This window comes from Oncorhynchus gorbuscha, linkage group LG07 (assembly GCF_021184085.1).
Source record: "Oncorhynchus gorbuscha isolate QuinsamMale2020 ecotype Even-year linkage group LG07, OgorEven_v1.0, whole genome shotgun sequence".
NCBI classification, from domain to species: domain Eukaryota; kingdom Metazoa; phylum Chordata; class Actinopteri; order Salmoniformes; family Salmonidae; genus Oncorhynchus; species Oncorhynchus gorbuscha.
The window spans coordinates 17388917-17414922 of record NC_060179.1 but is presented as its reverse complement, the minus strand read 5'-3'; the positions used below and the strand labels follow the sequence as shown (position 1 = coordinate 17414922).

The 26006-nt window shown below is 48.5% G+C and overlaps 1 protein-coding gene across 3 annotated transcripts in view; it reads left to right on the top strand.

The window, feature by feature from the left end:
- The window catches only part of LOC124039564 (armadillo repeat-containing protein 1-like), a 32768-nt gene extending 7189 nt beyond the window's left edge, over positions 1-25579 (top strand). Inside the window, exons 4-9 of one of the 3 annotated variants that reach the window (XR_006839603.1) lie at positions 7817-8009; positions 8635-8751; positions 8866-8940; positions 15000-15205; positions 18714-18763; positions 23081-25579. Coding sequence is in view for 2 of the 3 variants with exons in the window: in XM_046355663.1 (XP_046211619.1) it covers positions 7817-8009; positions 8635-8751; positions 8866-8940; positions 15000-15194 (580 nt within the window). In the remaining variant the exon portion in view is untranslated. Of the gene's footprint in view, positions 1-7816; positions 8010-8634; positions 8752-8865; positions 8941-14999; positions 17621-18713; positions 18764-23080 lie in introns of those variants that run through there. The other 2 variants (XM_046355663.1, XM_046355664.1) reach the window with 2 other exon arrangements.
- The last annotated feature ends 427 nt before the right edge of the window (positions 25580-26006 follow it).

Sequence of the window (26006 nt, the reverse complement as noted above, 5' to 3'; positions counted from 1 at the left end):
TCTTCAAATAAATACATGTTAATGTCCGTTTAATGCCCTTTAGTTAGGCATAAAACATGAGACATGTCATTTTCCTTCACTGTAAACTAGGCCTGGGAATTGCCAGGAACCTCACAATGCGATGTTATCACCATACTTTGTACCGATACGGTATGTATTGAGATTTTATACTGCAATTTATTTTATTGCAGTTTGATGTTCCAAACATATTGCTCACTATATGTCTGCTGCAGAGGGATATGAGAGGATGTTTTTTATTTTTATCAGTCATGGACAGGAAAGTGCTGAAAGCAACATGTTGGCTCACTATTTAAGAAGATGTGGAACCAGCTATAGCATGAAAAATACAGTTTTGGCGCAGGTACAGCCCACTAGCGTCAGCTAACGCTACCTAGCAACTAGCGTCAGCTAACGCTACCTAACAACTATTTGTTTTTACTAATTGATACTGAGTCAAAGTATGGATTTGTAATATCTTCCAAAATAATATTGTGATCCCCCCATCACTACTAAAAAAAAGATGGTTAAAAAGTATGCCCTCTGTTACCTTGCTAAATCAATATGGCTTCCACATTCTGGTCACCCAGTGGGGTCGCTAGACCTCCAGATAGGGTAGTTGTGTGCTCCCCCTCCTAGTGAGAGGAACTGGAGGGTGTGTGGTAAGTGACTGCTGTTTATGATTGGCTCTCAGAAGTGTGCCAGCGGTTGGCAGGCCTGGTATCAGGCTGTATGATCTTCTCCCAGGGCAGAACTCTCTGTGAGACTGACCCTGAGCTAACCAGCCAGTCACTTCAGCTAGCAACAGGCCCTATCAAGATGGGTCCTGCGGTCACCCTGACTCCCTCTGCTCCACACAGTGACTTTGGGTGGAGGTCATTAATGGCTGGAGAGACTGTGAACACAAGACTGAAGGGAAAGTCTAGCCAAGTTACCACTCCCAAGGCTCTGCTTTGTTATTATTGGTACAGAGATTTAGCTTGTGAATGGAGCTTTGTCTAGTCCATTCACACAGAAGAACAATGTAATTTCGCCTGTCGCATATCCGTCCCTCCACACACACATTCTGAAATTACATTTTTGTCTGCCCCAAGTTTTATCATTGGAATGCGATAGAAAATGAGGCAACGGTGTGCTTTAGGACCATGCAGACGCCTCCAAGCTGTCGTGTAGGCTGTTTGGAGTGTTTATTCAACTGGATTAAAATATATATATATATATACAATGTTATTTTTGTTAGTTTTGGTGTTCGGCTGTTGGCGCCACAATTTTTTCTTAAGGCAAGTCGATGTTTGGTAGCCGAAGTCTACACCCCTTTGTCGGTGATAGGTCAACAGTAGGGGTGGGAACTATCGACAGGAGGATTCAATTAAGTGTTTGCTCTCTTTCAACTAGAGCAGTGGTCACCAAACTACGGCCCGCGGGCCGGATACGGCCCGTCAGCACATTTGGCCCGGCCCTCTGAACAATACCAGAGACGCCATCAAATTTTTTTCCTATTTGGCCTCCAGAAAAAAAATCCTAGGCCCGGCCCTGTCAAAGAGAGAACGGAATAATGGCGAAAAGGTTAGGTAAGAGAAAAATTGATTCAGAATGCAGGGTATTTAACCTGCAGTGGACAAACGATTATTTTTTTGTTCAATGCAAAGAAAAGGCTGTTTGTCTCATCTGTCAAGAGACGGTGGCGGTATTCAAAGAATACAATCTTCGCCGACACTATGAATCCCGTCACAAAGACAAGTACGATAGCTTGCAAGGCCAAATACGAGCAGACAAACTCTCAAAGCTAAAAAGTGGACTACTATCTCAGCAGAATACATTTGTATGCCAAGCTCAGCTGAACCAGGCATCAGTTCGGGCCAGCTTTCGGGTTGCTAAACTGATAGCAAGAAGCGGTAAGCCTTTCACTGACTGAGAGTTTGTTAAGAAATGTATGGATGCTGTCGCGGAGGAGGTGTGTCCCGAGAAGAAAGATGCATTTAATGCCGTAAGTCTGTCGGCGAGTACAATCACCAGACGCGTTGAAGAAATCGGGAGTAATGTATATGCCCAGCTGCAGCAGAAGACAAAAGAATTAGACTTTTTTTCATTAGCACTGGATGAGAGCACGGACGTGCAAGACACAGCGCAACTGCTCATTTTTATTCGTGGAGTTAGCGCAAACTTTGAGATATGCGAGGAGCTGGCAGCCCTACAAAGTCTCAAAGGGACTACAACGGGAGAGGATATTTTTGACAAAGTGTGCCAAACCATGGAGAAGTTGGACCTGGACTGGTCAAAGCTAGCTAGCATCACGACTGACGGGGCTCCTAGCATGGTGGGCGAAACTCGCGGTCTAATAGGACGCATGAACCGGGAGTTGGAAAAAGGGGTCTCACCGCCCGCTACGAGTCCACTGCCTAATTCACCAGCAAGCACTGTGCTGCAAAGTGTTGACGTGGGATTCTGTAATGAAGGTTGTGGTGTCGTGCATAAACTTCATCAGAGCAAAGGGACTTAAACACAGGCAGTTCCAAGAATTCCTGTCTGAACTGGAGTCTACGCACGGAGATGTGCTGTACTACACAGAGGTCCGATGGCTGAGCCGGGGCAGAGTTTTGAGGCGTTTTTACGAGCTGCTACCCGAAATTAACGCATTTCTTCATTTAAAAGACAAAACGTTCCCAGAGCTGATCGACCCAGAATGGAAATGGCACCTCGCATTTTTAACAGACGTGACAGAAATACTTAACAGCCTTAACTTGCAGCTACAAGGCGAGGGAACTCATTTGCGACATGTATTCACACATAAAAGCATTTGAGGTGAAATTAGCGCTGCTTTTGGAACAAGTGAAAAAGCGCAACTTCGTCCATCTTCCTGCTACCCAAAACCTGTCGACAGAGAACCCAGCGGTCCCGTTCCCAGCTGAAAAGTGCGTGGAAGCACTGGAAATGCTGAAGGCGGAGTTCGGTGTGCGATTCAGTGAACTACATGTTCATGCAAAAGAAATCCGTCTTTTTCAGAACCCCTTTGTTGCCGACATTGATGAAGCCCAGCCTTCATATCAGTTTGAGTTGGCTGAGTTACAGAACTGTGATGTTCTGAAAGACGCATTCAAGCCCAACAGTCTCATTGACTTCTATGCCGGCTTCCCAAACGACACATATCCAAACATCAAAAAACACGCAATGAAAATGTCCACAGTTTTTGGCAGCACGTATATCTGCGAGAAAACCTTTTCTCGCATGAAACTGCTGAAAACCCCGATGAGATCAAGATTGACAGATAAACATTTGCATCAGTGCTTGAGACTGGCTGTAACTAGAATGGAACCTGATATTCAACTTCTCACCAGCCAGATGCAGGCCCACAGTTCACACTGATGAACATACATAGGTAAGCTCACTTTTCTGACTTGAATGAGTCATTCTGAGCATAAACAAATATAATCATAATAAAATCTACTGGGATAAAATCCATCTTTACAACCATACTGGTAGTGAAATGTATTGTGCTGTGTAGGTGCTGTATCACTTAGTTCAGTTTCTCAACCTGCTTCTTTTGTGGTTTTCACAGGGAAGTTGATGAGAGAGAGCTGCAAACAGCGGTGTCTACAAGCCTACTGGAACCTACAAAAGGATTATAAGGAAGGAACACAAGAACTTTAAGAGACTGCTCATATGTGTCAGAGAGATTCTGCTCTGACAACTGAGCTGAACTTTTATCTGTTAAGATTGTGCATGGCACGACAGAAAGTTAATGTTCCATGGCTTTTTTTTCTATGAAGAACCCAGAGAGAGTTATTTAGTTATTATTTATTTCCTGTTTTTTCTGTGAAGAACTCAGAGAGGGTTATTTAGTTATTATTTATTTCATTAATAGTGTTATTATTTGTTTCCTGACTTTTTTTCTGTAAAGAACCTGGAAAGGGTTATTTGGTTATGTGTGGCTTTCTGGAAAACAATACATTTTTTTAAGCTCCCCTACGATCGTCACACTTTTTCTGTTACAAACTGCCACCGGCCCCCCATCAGAGAAGGGGAAAAGTTATGTGGCCCTCACAGGAAAAAGTTTGGGGACCCCTGAACTAGAGAGACACGGGAGCGTCAGGTAGTCTTGTGGTTAGAGCGTTAGACTGGTAACTGGAAGGTTGCAAGTTCAAATCCCTGAGCTGACAAGGTTAAAAATCTCTCATTTTGCCCCTGAACAAGGCAGTTAACCCACTGTTCCTAGGCTGTCATTGAAAATAAGAATTTGTTATTAGCCTTTCTAGGGCAGGCGTTCCGCTAGCGGAACCCCTCAACAACATTCCGCTGAAAAGGCAGCGTGCGAAATTCAAAAATATTTTTTTGAAAAATCTAACTTTCACACATTAGCCTAGTAAAATAAAAAAGATAGGCCCTACTGTCCAGCACACCACATTGGTTGTGGTGCATTTGCATTCCACCATGCTTGACACAAATGCCTGCATGGTGATACCAAAGATTGTTATAACTAAACCAAGATAGACCACAGCCTGTCGTTTCCATGGGTAACAAATTAGTCATAGTCTGCAGAACAAGCAAGGAGGGGGGCAGAGCCAATGTCGCGAGATCCTATTGGAGGGTTCTAGCATCCTCTGTATATTTCCGTTAAGGAACGCCTACTCTGTGTGTTCGTGGTGCAATAACTCAATTTGCCTTTGCACTCCTCCCAAACAAGGCGATTTTAAAAAACGTTTGCAAAGGGTAAAGTCTACAAACCTTAGACTACAAACCTTAGACCTGTTCATAGCATATTCTAGTTTTGGGGACAGAACTGTATTGGGATCAAATTTTCAACAACGAAAATTTGCAGAATGTCAGCCAAAATCCATTTTGCGCCATCTTCTCCCACTGCCCGCCAATGTTTGGTAGTGAGTGGAATCGCCAAGTGGATGCTTCACATTTCTAATCTCAGCAAAAAAATAAATGGCCTCTCACTGTCAACTGCGTTTATTTTCAGCAAACGTAACATTTGTAGATATTTTTATGAACATAACCAGATTCAACAACTGAGACATAAACTGGACAAGTTCCACAGACATGTGACTAACAGAACTGGAATAATGTATCCCTGAACAAAGAGGGGGTCAAAATCAAAAGTAACAGTCAGTATCTGGTGTGGCCACCAGCTGCATTAAGTACGGCAGTGCATCTTCTCCTCATGAACTGCACCAGATTTGCCAGTTCTTGCTGTGAGATGTTACGCCACTCTTCCACCAAGGCACCTGCAAGTTCCCAGACTTTTCTGGGGGAAATGGCCCAAGCCCTCACCCTCTGATCCAACAGGTCCCAGACGTGCTCAATGGGATTGAGATCCGGGCTCTTCGCTGGCCATGGCAGAACACTGACATTCCTGTCTTGCAGGAAATCACACACAGAACGAGCAGTATGGCTAGTGGCATTGTCATTCTGGAGGGTCAGGTACAGCGTTGAGATTTCCTGCAATGACAAAAGCTCAGTCCGATGATGACCCTCCCTCCAAATCGATCCTCCTCCAGAGTACAGGCTTCGGTGTAACGCTCATTCCTTCGACAATAAACACGAATCCGACCATCACCCCTGGTGAGACAAAACCCCGACTCGTCAGTGAAGAGCACTTTTTGCCAGTCCTGTCTGGTGAGCACTGATGGAGTGATTGTGCGTTCCTGGTGTAACTCAGGCAGTTGTTGTAACTCAGGCAGTTGTTGTTGCCATCCTGTACCTGTCCCGCAGGCGTGATGTTCGGATGCACCGATCCTGTGCAATTCAACCATGAAGTCCTGATTCACACAGTGTCTTCTGGACAGTTGACGTTGAGATGTTTGTTACTTTAACTCTGAAACATTTATTTGGCCTGTGATCTGAGGCTGGTAACTCTAATAAACTTATCCTCTGCAGCAGAGGTAACTCTGGGTCTTCCTTTCCTGTGGCGGTCCTCATGAGAGACAGTTTCATCATATTGCTTGATGAGTTTTTGCGACAGCACTTGAAGAATCTTTGAAAATTCTTGAAATCTTCCGGATTTACTGACCTTCATGTTTTAAAGTAATGATGGAATGTTGTTTCTCTTTGCTTATATGAGGTTTTCTTGCCATAATATGGACTTGGTCTTTTACCAAATAGGGCTCTTCTGTATACCACCCCTACCTTGTCACAACACAACTGATTGATTCAAACGCATTAATAAGGAAATAAATTCCACAAATGAACTTTTAACAAGGCACCCCTTTTCATTTAAATGTATTCCATGTGATTACCTCATGAAGCTGGTTGAGAGAATGCCAAGAGTGTGCAAAGCTGTCATCAAAGCAAAGGGTGGCTACTTTGGAGATTCTCAAATATAAAATATATTTTGGTTAGCACATTTTCGGTTACTACATTATTCCTGTGTTATTTCATAGTTTTGATGTCTTCACTATGTAGGAAATAGCAAAATAATAAAACAAACCCTGGAATGAGTAGGTGTGTCCAGACTTTTGACTGGTACTGTATGTATGTGAACACCTTTAAATCCAGAATTGGAAGGCTGGTTTGTACAACTCAACTATGCCAGACAACAGACGTCCTATCTGGTTATATTGGCTGAATGATGTCTTGGTGACATGTATAGTATTAGCCTGCAGGGGCATCCTGGGACCATCACAGTATGGCAGTACTGACCACGCATGTCTGTGTCGAGGAATACTGCTGTCCTCTAGCCATGCTCTGTCTCCACAAAGGAGACAATGTACTTAGCTCATGTATGCTTTATAAAACATATTGATTTACTGATAAATTATCAGTCTCTCTGATTCGACAGGGATTATTTACTTATGTCTACATTTTTCTGTTAAAGATGCACTATGTAGAAATAGCTCCGCCATTTCCTGGTTGCTAAATTTGTAATAGTTCGCCTAATTTCAGTTTGTGACAAAACAAATTTAGTGTTGATAATCATTTTACCATCTAAACCACTGTGAAATATATTTTCCATAACCACACACATTGTATTTCTATCTGTTTTGAAGCTTGTTTTCAAAACCAAAGTAAAAGACGCAAAAACAAATCTTTATCACGGGAAGCATAGACACCGCACACAGAACAGATCTACCAATTCTTAGACTTGCCTTCAATGAGTGACAGATCTAGAACACACATTTCCATGTGAATTTGGTCAACAACAAAAAGAAGTGACACATTGCGGCTTTTAAATGACATTAGACTAATACTTTCATTAACAGTATTATTATTGAACCTTTTAGAGAGGGACAGAGACCTTAGTGAATGTATGGTCGTTTTATGAGTGTAGTGTGGTCATTTCTCCTCCTACGAGGCTGGCTATTTATACAGTGGAAAGGTTAGGTGGTGACAGGCCTGTCACACTGGCTCTCTGTCGGGGACCACCCACCCTACCTCCTCCATGCAGCTGGACAGCTCTCTTACTGTGCGTCTGGCAATGAGACTACTTGTATAAATATCAACCACTCAGCCCAGTGGGCTCTGGGAGAGACTTGGACAGGCCCAGACCACAGGAAAGGACACCCAGCTGTAATGGAGACCACCGTTGTCGTGTTGCACAGAGGGGAAGAGTAGACATGGAAACTTTACTCTTTATGCGTCCACTTCCTTATTGACTTGGATTCATTGGTACCATCTTGCCCTTGTCTGGATCTGAAGAGACGACTTGGACATGACGAAATAACATGTGTAAAATGTAAAATCTCACACAGCAACTATGCCTTTGTTTTCTGAGACAACTGTCCACAAAAGTACTTGAATTTTTTTAACCTTTTGATACTTAACCTCTCTTTCTCCCACCCTCTATTCTCCACCTCTCTCCTCCCTAACCCTCCCTCAGGAGCACCTCCCCAGGGGAGACCAAGCTTCTGGCGTCTGAGATTTATGAGATTCTGCAGGCGGCTGGTAATGACCAGGCAGAGCAGGCCGAGGCTGAAGCCGCCTCCTGCAGACGCAAGGCCCACTTCTTCATGGGCTCCACCAACAAGCGGGCCATGACCGTGGTGCTGCACATCAATGGCCTGGACGACTCAGTGAGTGGATAGTGGTGTTTCCACATTGTACACACACAATCCCATAACACACCTGAGGAGAGCAGTTTGCCAGACCAACGGCCCAGGCTCCATTCCAAACTGGCTGCTTGCTTCATGACTTCTTGCCTTTAATGTGTCTCCTTGGGATGAAAACAGGTGAAAAAATAGAATCGCTTTCTTTGTTATTGTGATAGGTTAACACAGTCGATAAGTCACCACCTCTAAGAACCCTTGAGTTCGGCATATTGTCGCCCTGTTGTCAATGTGACCACACAGTCTTAACACACATTGTCAAGTAATGTGGGTCAGTGTTGTAAATGTCAGCCATTGAACAGCAGGGTGTTGAGATTAAACCTGAACATCACACCACAGGAGAGCTGCACCTGTCCCTGATCACATTACACCAGACAGACAGCCTCAGTGACCAACACTCATACCACAAGACAATGGAAGATGGGCTCTTTTGAAATTTCATGTCTATTACCGTGTTGCATATGTATGCAACATTAAACCCCTTCATCTGAATAGAATGTGAAGGTTTACAGGGTTACTGGGTGACCATTTTATTTAAGACTGAATTGGTCTTGTCCTCTGCACAACTTCCCTTTCTCTCTCCATCCCTCAGGCTCGTAGAAGTCTGTGTGAGGAGGCCCTGCTGAAGATCCCAGGGGTGATCAGCTTCACCTTCCAGATGGCTGTGAAGAGGTGTGTGGTCAGGATCCGCTCTGACCTCAAGGCTGAGGTGAGTTGCTCTCTCCACCATGTCATTCCACGGCACTGGGAAATAGATGAAGAACATCCCTTTTTTGATGACTTTGATCCTGTGATGAAGAACATCCATCTTTGTGTTCCTCAGGCGCTGGGCACGGCGATCAACTCCACCAAGGTGATGACGGCTGCACAGGTAGTGAAGGGAGAGGATGGAGGAGAGGTAAATGGAGGGAGGGAGGGAGGGGGATAGTACTGTCAAATGAAATTACAACTCACTTTACAGTAAAACATTCAAATGAAGGTGAACAGAAGCTAATAATATAAAACAAAATAATATTGAAATGATTGATTCAAGGCTGTGCTAAATAACTGTAAAATAATGTATTCATCTTCAGGCTAAAAGGGTAGGTTTTGACACGTCATATAAAAAGCTCCACTGTGTCTGGGCCTCTTACCTGACAGGGCAAGTCATTAGGTTATTGTTGTGCTGTTGCAGCTTTGGCTAGGGCTTATTGTTTTTCAAAATGTCCACACCCAGTGGGAGTAGGCATGGTAGAGCTCGTCTGTGTAGCTGCTGCGTGCTGGAAATATGTTTATATCCTGGTGTGCTTGGGATGGTAGCTTGATCACAGATGAATCTTGGTTATTTGGAGTGACACCATTAGCTGGTCATCTCTCTCTAACCTGAGGGGATTACTCACCGCCAGGTCACATGACCAATCCCAGCATGCCCTGGGAGCAGTGTGGCACGACACCATGTATCTTTGGGAAACTGCAACCCCCATCAGAGGAGAAGAGCCAGCAACAGAACTCCCACTCCCGGGAGATTTCTTCCTTTAGGTGCTCAATCATGGCCTGAAATGTCCCTCTCCAACACAAGCGACAGCTCCTCACTGACCTGCTGCTGTTCCTGTTATGTCCATCAGGGGGCAGAGCTGGTTCATTTATGTTTCAGAGATGACCCTGGAGAGGTAGAGGATAGCTTGAAATTGCCTGAGCAACTTGTTGTTTTGTCTGCACTGTTTTTGTCCCCCACAATGAAATCAGGGAGGGGAATGGATCTGTCTACGTCCGTATGATAGTGCATGTGACGATCTTAGACAGCACTGGCCCGATTTTGACGTAACTTCTGTGAATGATGCGTCTTGCCATAGAGATCTTACATTTACATAATTACACAGAATGTCAAGATGGTGGCACTATAACAAGCGATTGCAAATGCCAGCCTTGAAAGTTCACGCCACTCACCTCGTTTGACCTGAAGTCCTGAAATTTGGTACATAGGTCCCTCTCCTCACAAAGGAACACGTTTACCTCAGGGACCCATAATGTCCACCATGATGCATTTTAGCCTTTTAGAATTTAGTGAAAAAAACTTTCAACGCCAGTCCTCTGGCACCGAAGACTGATCTGCATGAAACTTCATATGCTGCTATGAACAAAGGTCCACCAACACACAACTTTTTCCAGACTTGTACCTAAAACAACATGGCCACTATTGACCAATAAACATTAACGTGGGTGTGGTCTGGCACATAAATACATATAATTCAGTCACATATTCATATTGTAAGAAAATTTGGTAAACACATTGCAAAAACTGTCAAGGCTCAACATATGCAAGAACATTCATATAGACCACATGGTGGCACTATAATGGGGACATATTTTATTACTACCAGTATAGTCTAGTTTGAATTGTTGTCACTAATTGGCCCAAGGGGTGGGGGCTGCATCATTTGTGGGGGATGACATGTTTACTGTTGCCTTGTTTAATTAAACCAGTTTGCCACGAGGCAGGGATTCTGAACAATTGTTGTCTCTCTCTCTCACCCCCCTCCTTCCGTCTGTCCCACCCTCCCTTCTACCGTCTGTCCCACCCTCCCTTCTCCGTCCTTACGTCCCACCATCTCCCTCCCTCCGTCTGTCCCACCCTCCCTTCCACCGTCCTTACGTCCCACCATCTCCCTCCCTCCGTCTGTCCCACCCTCCCTTCTACCGTCCTTATGTCCCACCCTCTCCCTCCGTCTGTCCCACCCTCCCTTCCACCGTCCCATCCCACCATTTCCCTCCCTCCCTCCGTCTGTCCCACCCTCCCTTCTACCGTCCTTATGTCCCACCCTCCCCCTCCGTCTGTCCCACCCTCCCTTCCCCACCCTCCCCTTCCACCGTCCGTCCCACCATCTCCTCCCTGTCCCACCCTCCTCCCCTGTCCCACCATCCCTCCCTGTCCCACCCTCCCTTCTACCGTCCTTATGTCCCACCCCTCCCTCCGTCTGTCCCACCCTCCCTTCCACCGTCCTTACGTCCCACCCTCTCCCTCTGCCTGTCCCACCCTCCCCCGTCCTTACGTCCCACCATCTCCCACCCTCCGCCTGTCCCACCCTCCCTTCTACCGTCCTTATGTCCCACCCTCCCTTCTACCGTCCTTCCACCGTCCTTACGTCCCACCATCTCCCTCCCTCCGCCTGTCCCACCCTCCCTTCTACCGTCCTTACGTCCCACCCTCTCCCACCCTCCCTTCTACCGTCCCACCCTCCCTTCCACCGTCCTTACCGTCCCACCCTCTCCCTCTGCCTGTCCCACCCTCCCTTCTACCGTCCTTACGTCCCACCACCCTCCCTCCCTTCCACCGTCTGCCTGTCCCACCCTCCCTTCTACCGTCCTTACGTCCCACCATCCCACCCTCCGTCCCCTCCCCTTATGTCCCACCCTCCCCTCCGTCTGTCCCACCCTCCTTCCACCGTCCTTACGTCCCACCATCTCCCTCCCTCCGCCTGTCCAACCCTCCCTTCTACCGTCCTTACGTCCCACCCTCTCCCTCTGCCTGTCCCACCCTCCCTTCTACCGTCCTTACGTCCCACCCTCTCCCTCTGCCTGTCCCACCCTCCCTTCTACCGTCCTTACGTCCCACCCTCTCCCTCTGCCTGTCCCACCCTCCCTTCTACCGTCCTTACGTCCCACCCTCTCCCTCCGCCTGTCCCACCCTCCCTTCTACCGTCCTTACGTCCCACCATCTCCCTCCCTCCGTCTGTCCCACCCTCCCTTCCACCGTCCTTACATCCCACCATCTCCCTCCCTCCGCCTGTCCAACCCTCCCTTCTACCGTCCTTACGTCCCACCCTCTCCCTCTGCCTGTCCCACCCTCCCTTCTACCGTCCTTACGTCCCACCCTCCCTTCTACCGTCCTTACGTCCCACCCTCTGCCTGTCCCACCCTCCCTTCTACCGTCCTTACGTCCCACCATCTCCCACCCTCCGTCTGTCCCACCCTCCCTTCCACCGTCCTTACGTCCCACCCTCCCTTCTACCGTCCTTACGTCCCACCATCTCTCACCCTCCGTCTGTCCCACCCTCCCTTCTACCGTCCTTATGTCCCACCCTCTCCCTCCGTCTGTCCCACCCTCCCTTCCACCGTCCTTACGTCCCACCATCTCCCTCCCTCCGCCTGTCCCACCCTCCCTTCTACCGTCCTTACGTCCCACCCTCTCCCTCCGCCTGTCACACCCTCCCTTCTACCGTCCTTACGTCCCACCCTCTCCCTCCGTCTGTCCCACCCTCCCTTCTACCGTCCTGTCCCACCCTCCCTTCCGCCTGTCCCACCGTCCCGTTTACGTCCCACCCTCTCCCTCCGTCTGTCCCACCCTCCCTTCTACCGTCCTTACGTCCCACCCTCTCCCTCTGCCTGTCCCACCCTCCCTTCTACCGTCCTTATGTCCCACCCTCCCTTCTACCGTCCTTACGTCCCACCCTCTGCCTGTCCCACCCTCCTTCTACCGTCCCACCATCTCCCACCCTCCGTCTGTCCCACCCTCCCTTCCACCGTCCTTACGTCCCACCCTCTCCCTTCTACCGTCCTTACGTCCCACCATCTCCCACCCTCCGTCTGTCCCACCCTCCCTTCTACCGTCCTTATGTCCCACCCTCTCCCTCCGTCTGTCCCACCCTCCCTTCCACCGTCCTTACGTCCCACCCTCTCCCTCTGCCTGTCCCACCCTCCCTTCTACCGTCCTTACGTCCCACCCTCTCCCTCTGCCTGTCCCACCCTCCCTTCTACCGTCCTTACGTCCCACCCTCTCCCTCCGCCTGTCCCACCCTCCCTTCTACCGTCCTTACGTCCCACCATCTCCCTCCCTCCGTCTGTCCCACCCTCCCTTCCACCGTCCTTACATCCCACCATCTCCCTCCCTCCGCCTGTCCCCCTCCCTTCTACCGTCCTTACGTCCCACCCCTCCTCTCCTGTCCCACCGTCCTTACGTCCCACCCTCTCCCTCTGCCCCACCCTGTCCCACCCTCCCTGTCCCACCCTCCCTTCTACCGTCCTTACGTCCCACCATCTCCCATCCGTCTGTCCCACCCTCCCTTCCACCGTCCTGTCCCACCCTCCCTTCTACCGTCCTTACGTCCCACCCTCCCACCCTCCGTCTGTCCCACCCTCCCTTCTACCGTCCTTCGTCCCACCCTCCCTTCTACCGTCCTCCCCACCATCTCTGTCCCACCCTCCGTCTGTCCCACCCCCTCCCTTCCCCTCCGTCTGTCCCACCCTCCCTTCCACCGTCCCCTCCGCCTGTCCACCCTCCCTTCTACCTTACCCTCTCCCTCCGCCTGTCACACCCTCCCTTCTACCGTCCCACCCCTCCGTCTGTCTCCCTTCTACCGTCCTCCCCACCCTCTGTCCCACCCTCCCTTCTACCGTCCTTACCCCTCCCTGTCCCACCCTCCCTTCCACCGTCTGTCCCACCCTCCCTCTGTCCTTATGTCCCCCTCTCCCTCCGTCTGTCCCACTCCCTCCCCTCCGCCTGTCCCACCCTCCCTTCTACCGTCCTTTCTGTCCCCCACCCTCTCCCCACCCTCCCTCCGTCCTGTCCCACCCTCCCTTCTACCGTCCTTACGTCCCACCTCCCTTCCACCGTCCCACCATCTCCCACCCTCCCTCCGCCTCCACCTCCCGTCTGTCCCACCCTCCCCTTCTGTCCCACCGTCCTTCTACCGTCCTTACGTCCCACCCTCCCTCCCTCCCCCACCCTCCCTTCTACCGTCCTTCTATCCCACCATCTCCCTCCGTCCCTCCGTCTGTCCCACCCTCCCTTCCACCGTCCTTACGTCCCACCATCTCCCTCCCTCCGCCTGTCTTACCCCACCCTCTCCCTCTGCCTCCGTCCCACCCTCTGCCTGTCCCACCCTCCCTGTCCCCACCTCCCTTCCACCGTCCTTCTCCCTCTGCCTGTCCCACCCTCCCTTCTACCGTCCTTACGTCCCACCATCTCCCACCCTCCGTCTGTCCCACCCTCCCTTCTACCGTCCTTATGTCCCACCCTCTCCCTCCGTCTGTCCCCATCTCCCTTCCGCCTGTCCCTCCCCACCCTCTCCCACCCTCCGTCTGTCCCACCGTCCTTACGTCCCACCCTCTCCCTCTGCCTGTCCCACCCTCCCTCCGTCTGTCCCACCCTCCCTTCTACCGTCCTTATGTCCCACCCTCCCCTCCGTCTGTCCCACCCTCCCTTCCACCGTCCTTACGTCCCACCATCTCCCTCCCTCCGCCTGTCCTCCATCTCCCTCCCTCCCTTCTACCGTCCTTACGTCCCACCCTCTCCCTCTGCCTGTCCCACCCTCCCTTCTACCGTCCTTACGTCCCACCCTCTCCTGTCCCACCCTCCCTTCTACCGTCCTGTCCCACCATCTCCCTTCCGTCTGTCCCACCCTCCCTTCCACCGTCCTTACGTCCCACCCTCTCCCTCTGCCTGTCCCACCCTCCCTTCTACCGTCCTTACGTCCCACCATCTCCCCCCTCCGTCTGTCCCACCCTCCCTTCTACCGTCCTTATGTCCCACCCTCCCTCCGTCCCCACCCTCCCTTCCACCGTCCTTACGTCCCACCATCTCCCTCCCTCCGCCTGTCCCACCCTCCCTTCTACCGTCCTTACGTCCCACCCTCCGTCCCCACCCTCCCTCCGTCTGTCCCACCCTCCCTTCTACCGTCCTTACGGCCCACCATCTCCCTCCCTCCGTCTGTCCCACCCTCCCTTCCACCGTCCTTACGTCCCACCATCTCCCTCCCTCTGTCTGTCCCACCCTCCCTTCTACCGTCCTTATGTCCCACCCTCTCCCTCCGTCTGTCCCACCCTCCCTTCTACCGTCCTTACGTCCCACCCTCCCTTCCACCGTCCTTACGTCCCACCCTCTCCCTCCGCCTGTCCCACCCTCCCTTCTACCGTCCTTACGTCCCACCCTCCCTTCCACCGTCCTTACGTCCCACCCTCTCCCTCCGTCTGTCCCCCCAGCTGATGCTTCCATTCCAGGAGGGTGCGGAGGTGGTGGTGGTGGAGCACAACGTGGATGTCCCAGACTACCTCCCTGAGGAGGAAAGCCCATCTCAGGAGCAGGACAAGGCCGTGACCCGTGTGGGCTCCATCACAGATGGTGTGGGCTGGCTCAGCACCGCCGCCAACTTCCTGTCCCGCTCCTTCTACTGGTGACCACTTCCTGTGTCAGTACCCATCGTCACAAAACTACCAACTGACGGTCGGTCGCCTTAGCCCACCAGCCCTGCCTATCCCCTTCCCCGGTCATCCAGCCCTTCTACTCTCTAGTCCCTTTCAGCAGCCACACAGAGTACCACTCTGCTCAGTGTCTATATGGAGCACTGGACTGCCATGCGCACCCTGAATAGGGTTGCAAAATTCAAGGAACATTCCATAAACTCCCTGGTTTTCCAGATATCCCGGTTGGAGGATTCCCGGAATCAGGAGGGAATAAGCAGGAAAGCTGGTAGCCTCCTACCAGGATTTCTAGAAAACCAGGTCATTTATTGAAAGTTCCTGGAATAACCTTCACTTGTATATAAGAGGAAATAAGCTAAGAACATGCTAGCTACTGTACCACAGGTAAAGCACTGCACACTAAATACACATTCAACCGTTACACGTTATGCACCTCACAAGCCATCGACGGAGCACTTCAGTATCAGCTTCTCTTCTTTTCCTTTAGAAAATGAGCTTTCTCTGATGCCCGACGGTCCATCATCTCTTTGAAACCAAATTGCATTGTGGGAATGCATGGCATTGTGTAGTCTTCTGAGTTGGAGCGATTTTATTGGATGATGCTGCGCTTGTGGAAATAGGTTCTTTTTGTGCTTGAGTTTGAGTTCTCATCTTTTCCTCATTTAAAAAAAAGAGAGGCTTTTTTCTCCTTTTTCTGTCTTTTGCCAACCTCTCATTCACTTTTGGTTCCCTCATGTGGGGAGCCTGTTTAAAGCGTGCTGTAATTATTTTGTGTGTGCTGATCTTTCTCGTTGCCTTTTTCATGCTTTGCTGCAATCTATTACTATTTAGTGGTCCATTTGAACTTTGCTCAAAACCTCTGAAGCCTTGTGAATAATGCCATCTCGGTCCTCTACGTCCGGAGCTTGTTTGCCCCAGCACGTCATGTCTCTCACAGGGAGATGTCATATCTGTCGTAAGGAAACGAGACCCCCAGCGAAGGCTGCGGTCCAGTCAGTCAAATGACACTAGCTTCCAGATAGAGGACTGTTGATGCAGAAGGATAAGGGACATCGCGATGGTTACGGTTCTACTATAGCCATCTGCATTGGTCCACTTGTTACCTCTTGTAAGTCTCCGAGGACTTGGGAATCCCCTGGTTGAACAGTACAGTAGAGGTGTGTTCAGACAGATTGTTGTTGTGATGTATTGACTGACATCCTGAATTGACTTCTTAGTTCTTTCCCCTTCTTCACGGTTTCTGTACAGCATTATCATATGGTGTTCTGAAAGGTCAGAGAGTAATGAACGTGGCCTAAATCATTGTAGTGGAGTAAAGTATCTCGCCCTAAATGTGTCTCTCAACCTAAAGCTCATCAACATCTTCACTATTGTGGCCCAGCCACTTTAATGTTTGTTTTACCCCCTTTTAGCCAGCTGTGTCCTTAAAACAAAGTGTACACACACACCATTGCTGCGGAGAGGAAGACTGTAGAGGTGTAGGCAGCATCGGGGGGTGGATATGTACAATCTATGTTTAATCTCTGTCCTGATTTCCGGAAGAAATCATGGATTTTTTTTTCTGTTACAGTTCAACTTCGTCTGCATTTTACTTTGTTGAAAAATGGCACAGAATATAATTTTCGATGTAGATAACACCCTTTATCAAGAGGCTTTGACTAATTTCCGATACATTTAAAGTATGATGATACTGTAGGTTCTTGCAGAGAACTGGTTTTGGATTGACTTAATTTTCTTTTGAGAGCCTTTCATGCCTGTAATCCTGCCTTCATGTTCTCATCTGTTTTGAGTGTGATTGACATGCATTGGTTAAAGGAAGTGCCGACCAGACAATGAATAGTCTCCTGCTGGAGGCCATACTCACAGCTCACATGGCTAGTCGAATAGTATGATTTAAAATGACCTCAAAGAATTAGCCTAATAACATATATCCACTAAATTGAGTGTCTCTTATCTAGCACCAGCGCTCAAAAGTAGTGCTTTCCAACAACAACAAACATGACAACAACAAGTCATAGGATGAAGTTGAGAAATCCTCAGTGTTATATTTAATCCCAATCCTTAGTCTTCCTTTTTTCTCTAACATCCACAGAATCAGTCAAGATATGCACCATGGAGTTAATTGTAATATATGTTATACCCCTTGTACTGTTTATCATAAATACTTGAACACGTTATTTTGTCTCTGTTTAAATCCCCTATGTGATATGCAGTCAGTTTTTAATCCCACCCTATCCTTTAATAGCCACTGCATCAGGATGGCTGACAGAATTGTGTATCAAGTCCTCAGAATAGTAGCTTCTTCTCATGTACAGTGTTTATCTGACATAAAACGTAATATAATATATTGCAGATCTCAAAACAGTTAATTCCCAAATCAAATATTAAAAAGAATTACAATTGTTTGCGTCTGTTGTGATGTCAGCAGTGTGTGTTGTGATGTCAGCAGTGTGTGTTGTGATGTCAGCAGTGTGTGTTGTGATGTCGGCAGTGCGTGTTGTGATGTCGGCAGTGCGTGTTGTGATGTCGGCAGTGCGTGTTGTGATGTCAGCAGTGTGTGTTGTGATGTCAGCAGTGTGTGTTGTGATGTCGGCAGTGTGTGTTGTGATGTCGGCAGTGCGTGTTGTGATGTCGGCCGTGTGTGTTGTGATGTCGGCAGTGTGTGTTGTGATGTCGGCCGTGTGTGTTGTGATGTCGGCCGTGTGTGTTGTGATGTCGGCTGTGTGTGTTGTGATGTCGGCCGTGTGTGTTGTGATGTCGGCCGTGTGTGTTGTGATGTCGGCAGTGTGTGTTGTGATGTCGGCCGTGTGTGTTGTGATGTCGGCAGTGTGTGTTGTGATGTCGGCAGTGTGTGTTGTGATGTCGGCCGTGTGTTGTCAAATCAAATTTTGTCACATGCGTCGAATACAACCGGTGTAGACCTTAAGGTGAAATGCTTACTTTACAAGCCCTTAACCATCAATGCCGTTTTAATAAAAATAAGTGTTAAGTAAAAAATAAGTACAAAAAAATAATGGTTGGATAGTTAGAGCAGCAGCGAGGCTATAACAGTAGTGAGGCTATATGTACATGTAGGTAGAGTACAGTAGTGTGTTGTGATGTCAGCAGAATGTTGTTGTCAGTAGTGTGTTGTGATGTCAGCAGAATGTTGTTGTCAGTAGTGTGTTGTGATGTCAGCAGAATGTTGTTGTCAGAAGTGTGTTGTGATGTCAGCAGAATGTTGTCATTAGTGTGTTGTGATGTCAGCAGAATGTTGTTGTCAGTAGTGTGTTGTGATGTCAGCCGAGTGTTGTTGTCAGTAGTGTGTTGTGATGTCAGCCGAGTGTTGTTGTCAGAAGTGTGTTGTGATGTCAGCAGAATGTTGTTGATGTCAGCTGAGTGTGGGTTGTGATGCAGTATATCTATTTTTTTAACTGCATTGTTGGTTAGGAGCTCACACATTGTACACATTGTAATCGTCCCATTGACTAATACAATTTAATTTGATGTCAGCAGAGCGTGTGCTGTGATGACGATCCTCATTGGAAGAGAATACTTTGGCCTTGGTAAGCAGTCATCTACCATGGCCATAGTAGCTGTAAACCTGCTAGTGTTTCCAGATCAAAATGCTGAGGGTAGCCGAGAGAAAGGAGATATGATCAAATCTGTTTTCCTTGCAAGTGCAGAAATGTACTGCCATAGGACATCCCCCTGCTGTTACCGCAGCCTGGTCCACCTCCCCCTGCTGTTACCGCAGCCTGATCCACCTTCCCCTGCTGTTACCGCAGCCTGATCCACCTCCCCCTGCTGTTACCGCAGCCTGGTCCACCTCCCCCTGCTGTTACCGCAGCCTGGTCCACCTCCCCCTGCTGTTACCGCAGCCTGGTCCACCTCCCCCTGCTGTTACCGCAGCCTGATCCACCTCCCCCTGCTGTTACCGCAGCCTGATCCACCTCCCCCTGCTGTTACCGCAGCCTGGTCCACCTCCCCCTGCTGTTACCGCAGCCTGGTCCACCTCCCCCTGCTGTTCCCCCAGCCAGGTCCATCTACCCAGCCTGGTTCACCTCCACCTGCTGTTCCCCCAGCCAAGTCCATCTACCCAGCCTGGTCCACCTCCACCTGCTGTTCCCCCAGCCAGGTCCATCTACCCAGCCTGGTCCACCTCCACCTGCTGTTCCCCCAGCCAGGTCCATCTACCCAGCCTGGTCCACCTCCCCCTGCTGTTCCCCCAGCCAGGTCCATCTACCCAGCCTGGTCCACCTCCACCTGCTGTTCCCCCAGCCAAGTCCATCTACCCAGCCTGGTCCACCTCCACCTGCTGTTCCCCCGGCCAGGTCCATCTACCCAGCCTGGTCCACCTCCACCTGCTGTTCCCCCAGCCAGGTCCATCTACCCAGCCTGGTCCACCTCCCCCTGCTGTTCCCCCAGCCAGGTCCATCTACCCAGCCTTGTCCACCTCCACCTGCTGTTCCCCCAGCCAGGTCCATCTACCCAGCCTGGTCCACCTCCCCAGCCTGGTCCACCTCCCCCTGCTGTTACCGCAGCCTGGTCCACCTCCACCTGCTGTTCCCCCAGCCAGGTCCATCTACCCAGCCTGGTCCACCTCCCCTGCTGCTCCCCAGCCTAGCCAGTCCACCCCCCCCTGCTGCTCCCCCAGCCTAGCCAGTCCACCTCCCCCTGCTGCTCCCCCAGTCTAGCCAGTCCACCTCCCCCTGCTGCTCCCCCAGCCTAGCCAGTCCACCTCCCCCTGCTGCTCCCCCAGCCTAGCCAGTCCACACCCCCTGCTGCTCCCCCAGCCTAGCCAGTCCACACCTCCCCTGCTGCTCCCCCAGTCTAGCCAGTCCAGCTCCCCTGCCCCCCCAGTCTAGCCAGTCCACCTCCCACCTCCATGCTTTCAGTAAAACATTGCAATAATGTAATATATTGATTTTCTGTTATTTATTATACATACTGGTACATCATTTGACCTTAAACTAAGTTCCTTTTATTATGAACCCACCTATCATGGCCCCACCTATAATCTATTCTGATGAAGCTACCCTGTATAGAATACTGTCTGGTTTTCAGTTTTCCAGTTTTCAGGGTAATGTGATGTGCTCTCCACTAGAGGGAGTCTTGGCTGAGAAAAAATGGAAATGACAAATTGTGACCAACAAATGTGAAAAACGACTCAAAATTCACCGTTCAATCTCATGTCAACGGAGAGGACATGGACAAACATACTGACAACTGTGTTTCTACATTAACAGAATAGTTGCCAAAAACATACTCTTAAATCAGACTGAAACTATCAGCTGTTTTAGCAATAGAGAGTTCTAGAGCGGTTCTCTGAAGTCAGGCCCATGATTCTATTAAAAGATCTGGGATGTATCGTCCCCCCCCCAATAAAAGTAAAAGGTATGCAGAGCGAAGTAGTAATTAAACAGGGTAGCCTACACGTTCAAGCGTCTGCTAAATGACTTCAATGTAATGTAAATGTAGATGGTTTCATAATTATCATGTATAAATACCTGTCCTCTGGTTGTAGGCAATGCAGCATTGAGGAACACCAAATATATTATTTTCTACCAGGGTTTTTCTTTTAACAAGTCTCATAAATTCTCCAAATATTCTTCCAATATTCACTCACAAACTCCTACGGATACACCCACACATTCTGAAGAAAGCAACTATTTGCCAGGGAGAGAAGTAACAGAGCCAGCTACACCTCCCTGCAGATCTACTGTGTTTGCTGGGTTTCTGGAATAGTGGAGAGAACTATCAGCTTATCTTATTTTGTGAATTAATTTCACAAAAAGGTTTTAATTTCTGGGATATTTCAAATAAGATTCCACGTCCACCCACATCTTGTCTGATCAAACGGCACCAGCTCTTCTCCTAAACACTCCTTGTTCGTCTGCGATATCAGCCCCCCTCTTGCATATTTGTGGCATACGTGTGGTCCATATCACTAGGAGCAGCGCTATATGCATTTTTAATCTATGCTTGCCGGGGATGAGGGCCTGAGTGTGAGAAGATGGATAGGGAAGAACGGTGTATCTGCAGAGCCGCTTTGACGATTTGATTCCAGGTTCAGCATCCAGTCAATGAGATCAGCTGTAAATCCTCCTGCGCTGGGCACGGCGTGAAATGATGTGGCTCCTGTAATTTATGTCAAATAACTTTTCAGGATGTGTGAGTGTAGCAATCAGCGTTCCAGAGGCACCATAACTCTCGGGCTGAGGGCCCCGGTGGAGATTTAATTGAGACATTTTTCTTTATCTTAAGCGCTGAGCGAGCGGCGTGTTGTTGTATAACGAGATGTAATGCCTCTCTTTAGATGGAGGGGGGATGAGGGAAGGTCACAGGCAGACTGGGTTGGAGATCCAATTTTCCCATGCAGGGTTCAGTCTCTATGGGGGATAAAGAGTGGAAAGACACCAGAGGAGCAGAACACTGAGAGGCCATTGATGTCATTATCATGCTCAACATTCAATGCTAATCTTTACACTTACTCCAGGATCAATGGAGTCATGACACTTTTAGTTCAGCCAGGATGGGCAACACTGGAGTGCATAAATACGTGTACTTGTCAGCCAGAAAAAGGCACAGAGAAGAAGACTATCACTATGTACCCTTGTTATTTAGAATGCTGTGTGGGCCCCACCCTCCGCCTATGGAGGATGTATTGTGGGTATTATTATTATTATGATTGCGTATATATCTACTGCCTGTGTGTAAGTAGTCCTCCTTCGCTCCCTGTGAAATGGTCCTGATGAGATGCATGCCACACACACACACACACACACACACACACACACACACACACACACACACACACACACACACACACACACACACACACACACACACACACACACACACACACACACACACACACACCAAGTGAGAGCGAGAGGCTGTAGCTCATAATTGTGGCCGTAGTTCATTATGACCCTCGGATGATTTGGAGCAGCCAGGGGAGCCTCGTCCTCTGACACCGCCACGTCCGCCCGGCGACAACCACTCCGGGCACTGATTGGTGGGATGAAATGTTGCCGTCGAAAATGAAAAGGTCCCGGTGTCAAAATAATTCATGATATGCATAATCCTCTTGGCCTGATGACATGGTGGATATCTGGATTAGGAGGATAATAAAAGTGTTCAGGCTGCAGTTAAAACTCTTTAGCAGGCGAAGGAGGGACGTGTCTGTTTTATCAGTGTCAAGAGTGCTGGATTATGGGGTCAAGATACTTCAAGGGTGTGTGTATGTCCATGCTTCAATGTGTGTATGTCTATTCCAGTGTGTGGTGGGTCTCTCCACACCCCACCTGTGATTTGAATATCTGCTGTAATTGTCCCAAAACCGCTCATCAGTGGATCTGCCGTCCACCATTAGGGCTCAACAATATGGTGTGACATTCGAATTCCCCTCAATGACAGGTTATTAGGAGAGCCAAGCAGCCGGCACATAATTAAGCACCATAACGTTGACCTGTAATGTGAAGTAATGCTGAGAATGAATGGCAGGGAATGAAATAGGCACTTTGTTATAACACAGGAAAAGTGAGAGAGGTAGTAGGGCTAACCTTGCATCACAGCCGGATCATTTTTACAGCTACTTTCCTCTCTGGATTTGTCTTTGTAACAGGTGGGTAATATGGGGAGGATTCGAGTAGCTGAGGGATAGCTGTGTTCGTTATAGAAGATTGTTTGACAACTGAGTTTATGCGATAAGCTAGTATTCATTGTTGACCAGTTGTACTTAGGCTTCTCTTTCTCCTATACTTAAAGATGAAGTTGTCATTTCATGCACTTTACTTCCAGTGCTCTACATATGTGTGATATGAACAATGACAATAACCCCAAAAGTACATTTGACTTGTTTTTTGTTTTTTTTACAGTTGAACTTCAGATTGTGAATAAATCCATTACATTTGAGCATATCAATTACGGAATCTATTTGAAGCTGCAGTACATGGCTGATATGGGACAGCAAAGAAAACGTGTACATTTTCCATGTGGCACTGAAGCCTGTTACACAACTCCAGGCATGTTGGCTGCGGCCTCCGTCCGCCTTCTCCTCTCCAACAGCTAGTGGACGTCGCGATGAGCAATGGATCCATCTGGTGTGTCCTCTCCTCCAACTGGTGTGTGAACATGAAGTATAGATGGCATTTTTACCAGCCCAGAGCCACTGCTACCTGGAAGATATGGCATATACACTGAGTATACAAAACATTAGGAAACTTCCTAGTATTGAGTTACAGACCCTTTTGCCCTCAGAACTGCTTAAAGTCTTCGGGGCATGGACTCTACAAGGTACCAAAAGGGATGGCATTGGACATGGGAAACTAACCTCTGACCTCATTTGATTGTGTAAACTCAAGGACCTAACCAGGTCAAAATAGTATTTATACTGAACAAAAATATAAATGCGTCATGCAACAATTTCAAAGGTTTTACTGGGTTACAGTTCATATCAGTAAATACATGAATTAGGCCCGAATCTATGGATTTCACATGACTGGGCAGGAGTGCAGACAATAGTAGGCCTGGGAGGGCATAGGACCACCTATTTGGTAGCCAGGCCCAGCCAATCAGAATTAGTTTTCCCCCACAAAATGGCTGTATTACAGGCAGAAATAACCTAATAGTGTACAGTGTAGGTTAATGTAGTCAAGACAGTGTTTTCTATAGGCAAGAGAACATAATGTTTAAATGAGACTAATTACCTATTATTTTATATACGCATTAAATGTGGTTTTATGGATGAATTTGCATGTTAATTTACACAGTTCTAGAAGTCTTAGCCAGCCAGCTGGTTATCAGTGTTGATTGAATTGTAGTCTCTCTCACCTCCAGACCTCGATGTAAAGTAACACTGTATGCTGAGGGCCTGTGTAATTGTGGGTTTGTGGCAGGGCTGTTGAACAGAAGGTCTGCACTCTTCTTTCCCTGTCTCTCCTTCCCTCTCTCCTCCTCTTTCTTTCCATCCCTTCCTCTCTCCCGGTCTCTCCCTCCCTCGCTACCTCTCTCCCTCCCCCATCCATCTCTCTCTGTTAGTCCTCCCTCACCCCCTTTTCATAACGGTGACAGATGGCTTCAGGCGAATCTCTCATAATCATGTCAGGACGGGTCCTTCGATCCCAATTCAACACATTTCATCAGAGAGAGAATTACACACAGATTAAGCCTGCTGCTAGAACAGACAACAAAGGCACACAAAGATGGGCCTGGCAAACAAGTGTTCCTTTAATCATGTGACTCCTGTCACACCACCTCACCCTCTTACCACAACAGAATGAACCCTGTCACACCACCTCACCCTCTTACCACAACAGAATGAACCCAGTCACACCACCTCACCCTCTTACCAAAACAGAATGAACCCGCTGAAATTGGACTTCTCCCAAGTTCCTCTGGGTCCAAATCACTAAGGACTTAAAATGGTCCACTCACACGCGCACAGTCATGAAGGAAGTTTGGTGTGGCCCTCAAAACATCAAAAAGTTATACAGCTGCACCATTGAGAGCATCTTGACTGGCTGCATCACTGCTTGGTATGGTAACAGCACCACCCTCGATCGCATACACTGCCGAGGGTGGTGCGGACAGCCCAGTACATCACTGCTCGGTATGGTAACGGCACCACCCTCGATCACATACACTGCCGAGGGTGGTGCGGACAGCCCAGTACATCACTGCTCGGTATGGTAACGGCACCACCCTCGATCACATACACTGCCGATGGTGGTGCGGACAGCCCAGTACATCACTGCTCGGTATGGTAACAGCACCGCCCTCGATCACATACACTGCCGAGGGTGGTGCGGACAGCCCAGTACATCACTGGGGCCAAGCTTCCTGCCATTCAGGACTTCTATATCAGGCGGTGTGAAAGGAAGGCCTAGAAAATTGTTAAGGCTCCAGTCATCCAAGCCATAGACTGTTTTCTCTGTTTCCACACAGCAAGCGGTACTGGCACATGAAGTCTGACACCTACAGGTTCCTGAACAGCTTCTACCCCCAAGCCATAATGCTGCTAAATACCTAACAAACGGGCTATCTGAGTTGACTCTTGTATTTATGTTTTGCACTGTCTATGCACACTCACAGGAATCTACACACTCACAGGAATCTACACACTCACTCGCTCACTCACACTGACACAGCAAAAACACATAACACGCACACACATTTATGCTGACTCTACACACAAGCACATACTCACATACAATCTTAATTTATGCTGTTGCTACTCTATCATATATCCTGATGCCTAGTCACCTTACCCCTATATATACATATATATATATATATACCCCTACCACTCCAGTATCCCTGCATATTGTAAATATGGTATTGGACCTGACCAATATAAAGCTTCTTACTTTCTCGTGTGTTTTTGTTATATCTATGTTATTTTCAGTACTACATTGATATTGATTACTGCATTGTTGGATTAGGAGCTTGTATGAAAGGCATTTCACTGTACTTGTGCACGTGACATTAAAACTTGAACCAACTCTTTGTCTATCTGTTTTTCTCTCTGTCTCTTTATCTCTTTCTATCTTTGTCTCTGTGTCTCTTCATCTATGTCTCTATCTCAGTGTCTCTCTGTCCCTTTGTGTCAGTCTCTTTATCTCGGTATCTCTGTTTCTGTGTCTCTGTCTCTTTATCTCTCTCTTTATCTCTGTCTCTGACTCTTTGTGTCTCTATCTCTGTGTTCTATCTCTGTCTGTCTCTGTGTCTCTCTACTTCTGTCTCTGTGTCTCTCTACTTCTGTCTCTGTGTCTCTCTACTTCTGTCTCTGCCTATCTGTTGTTC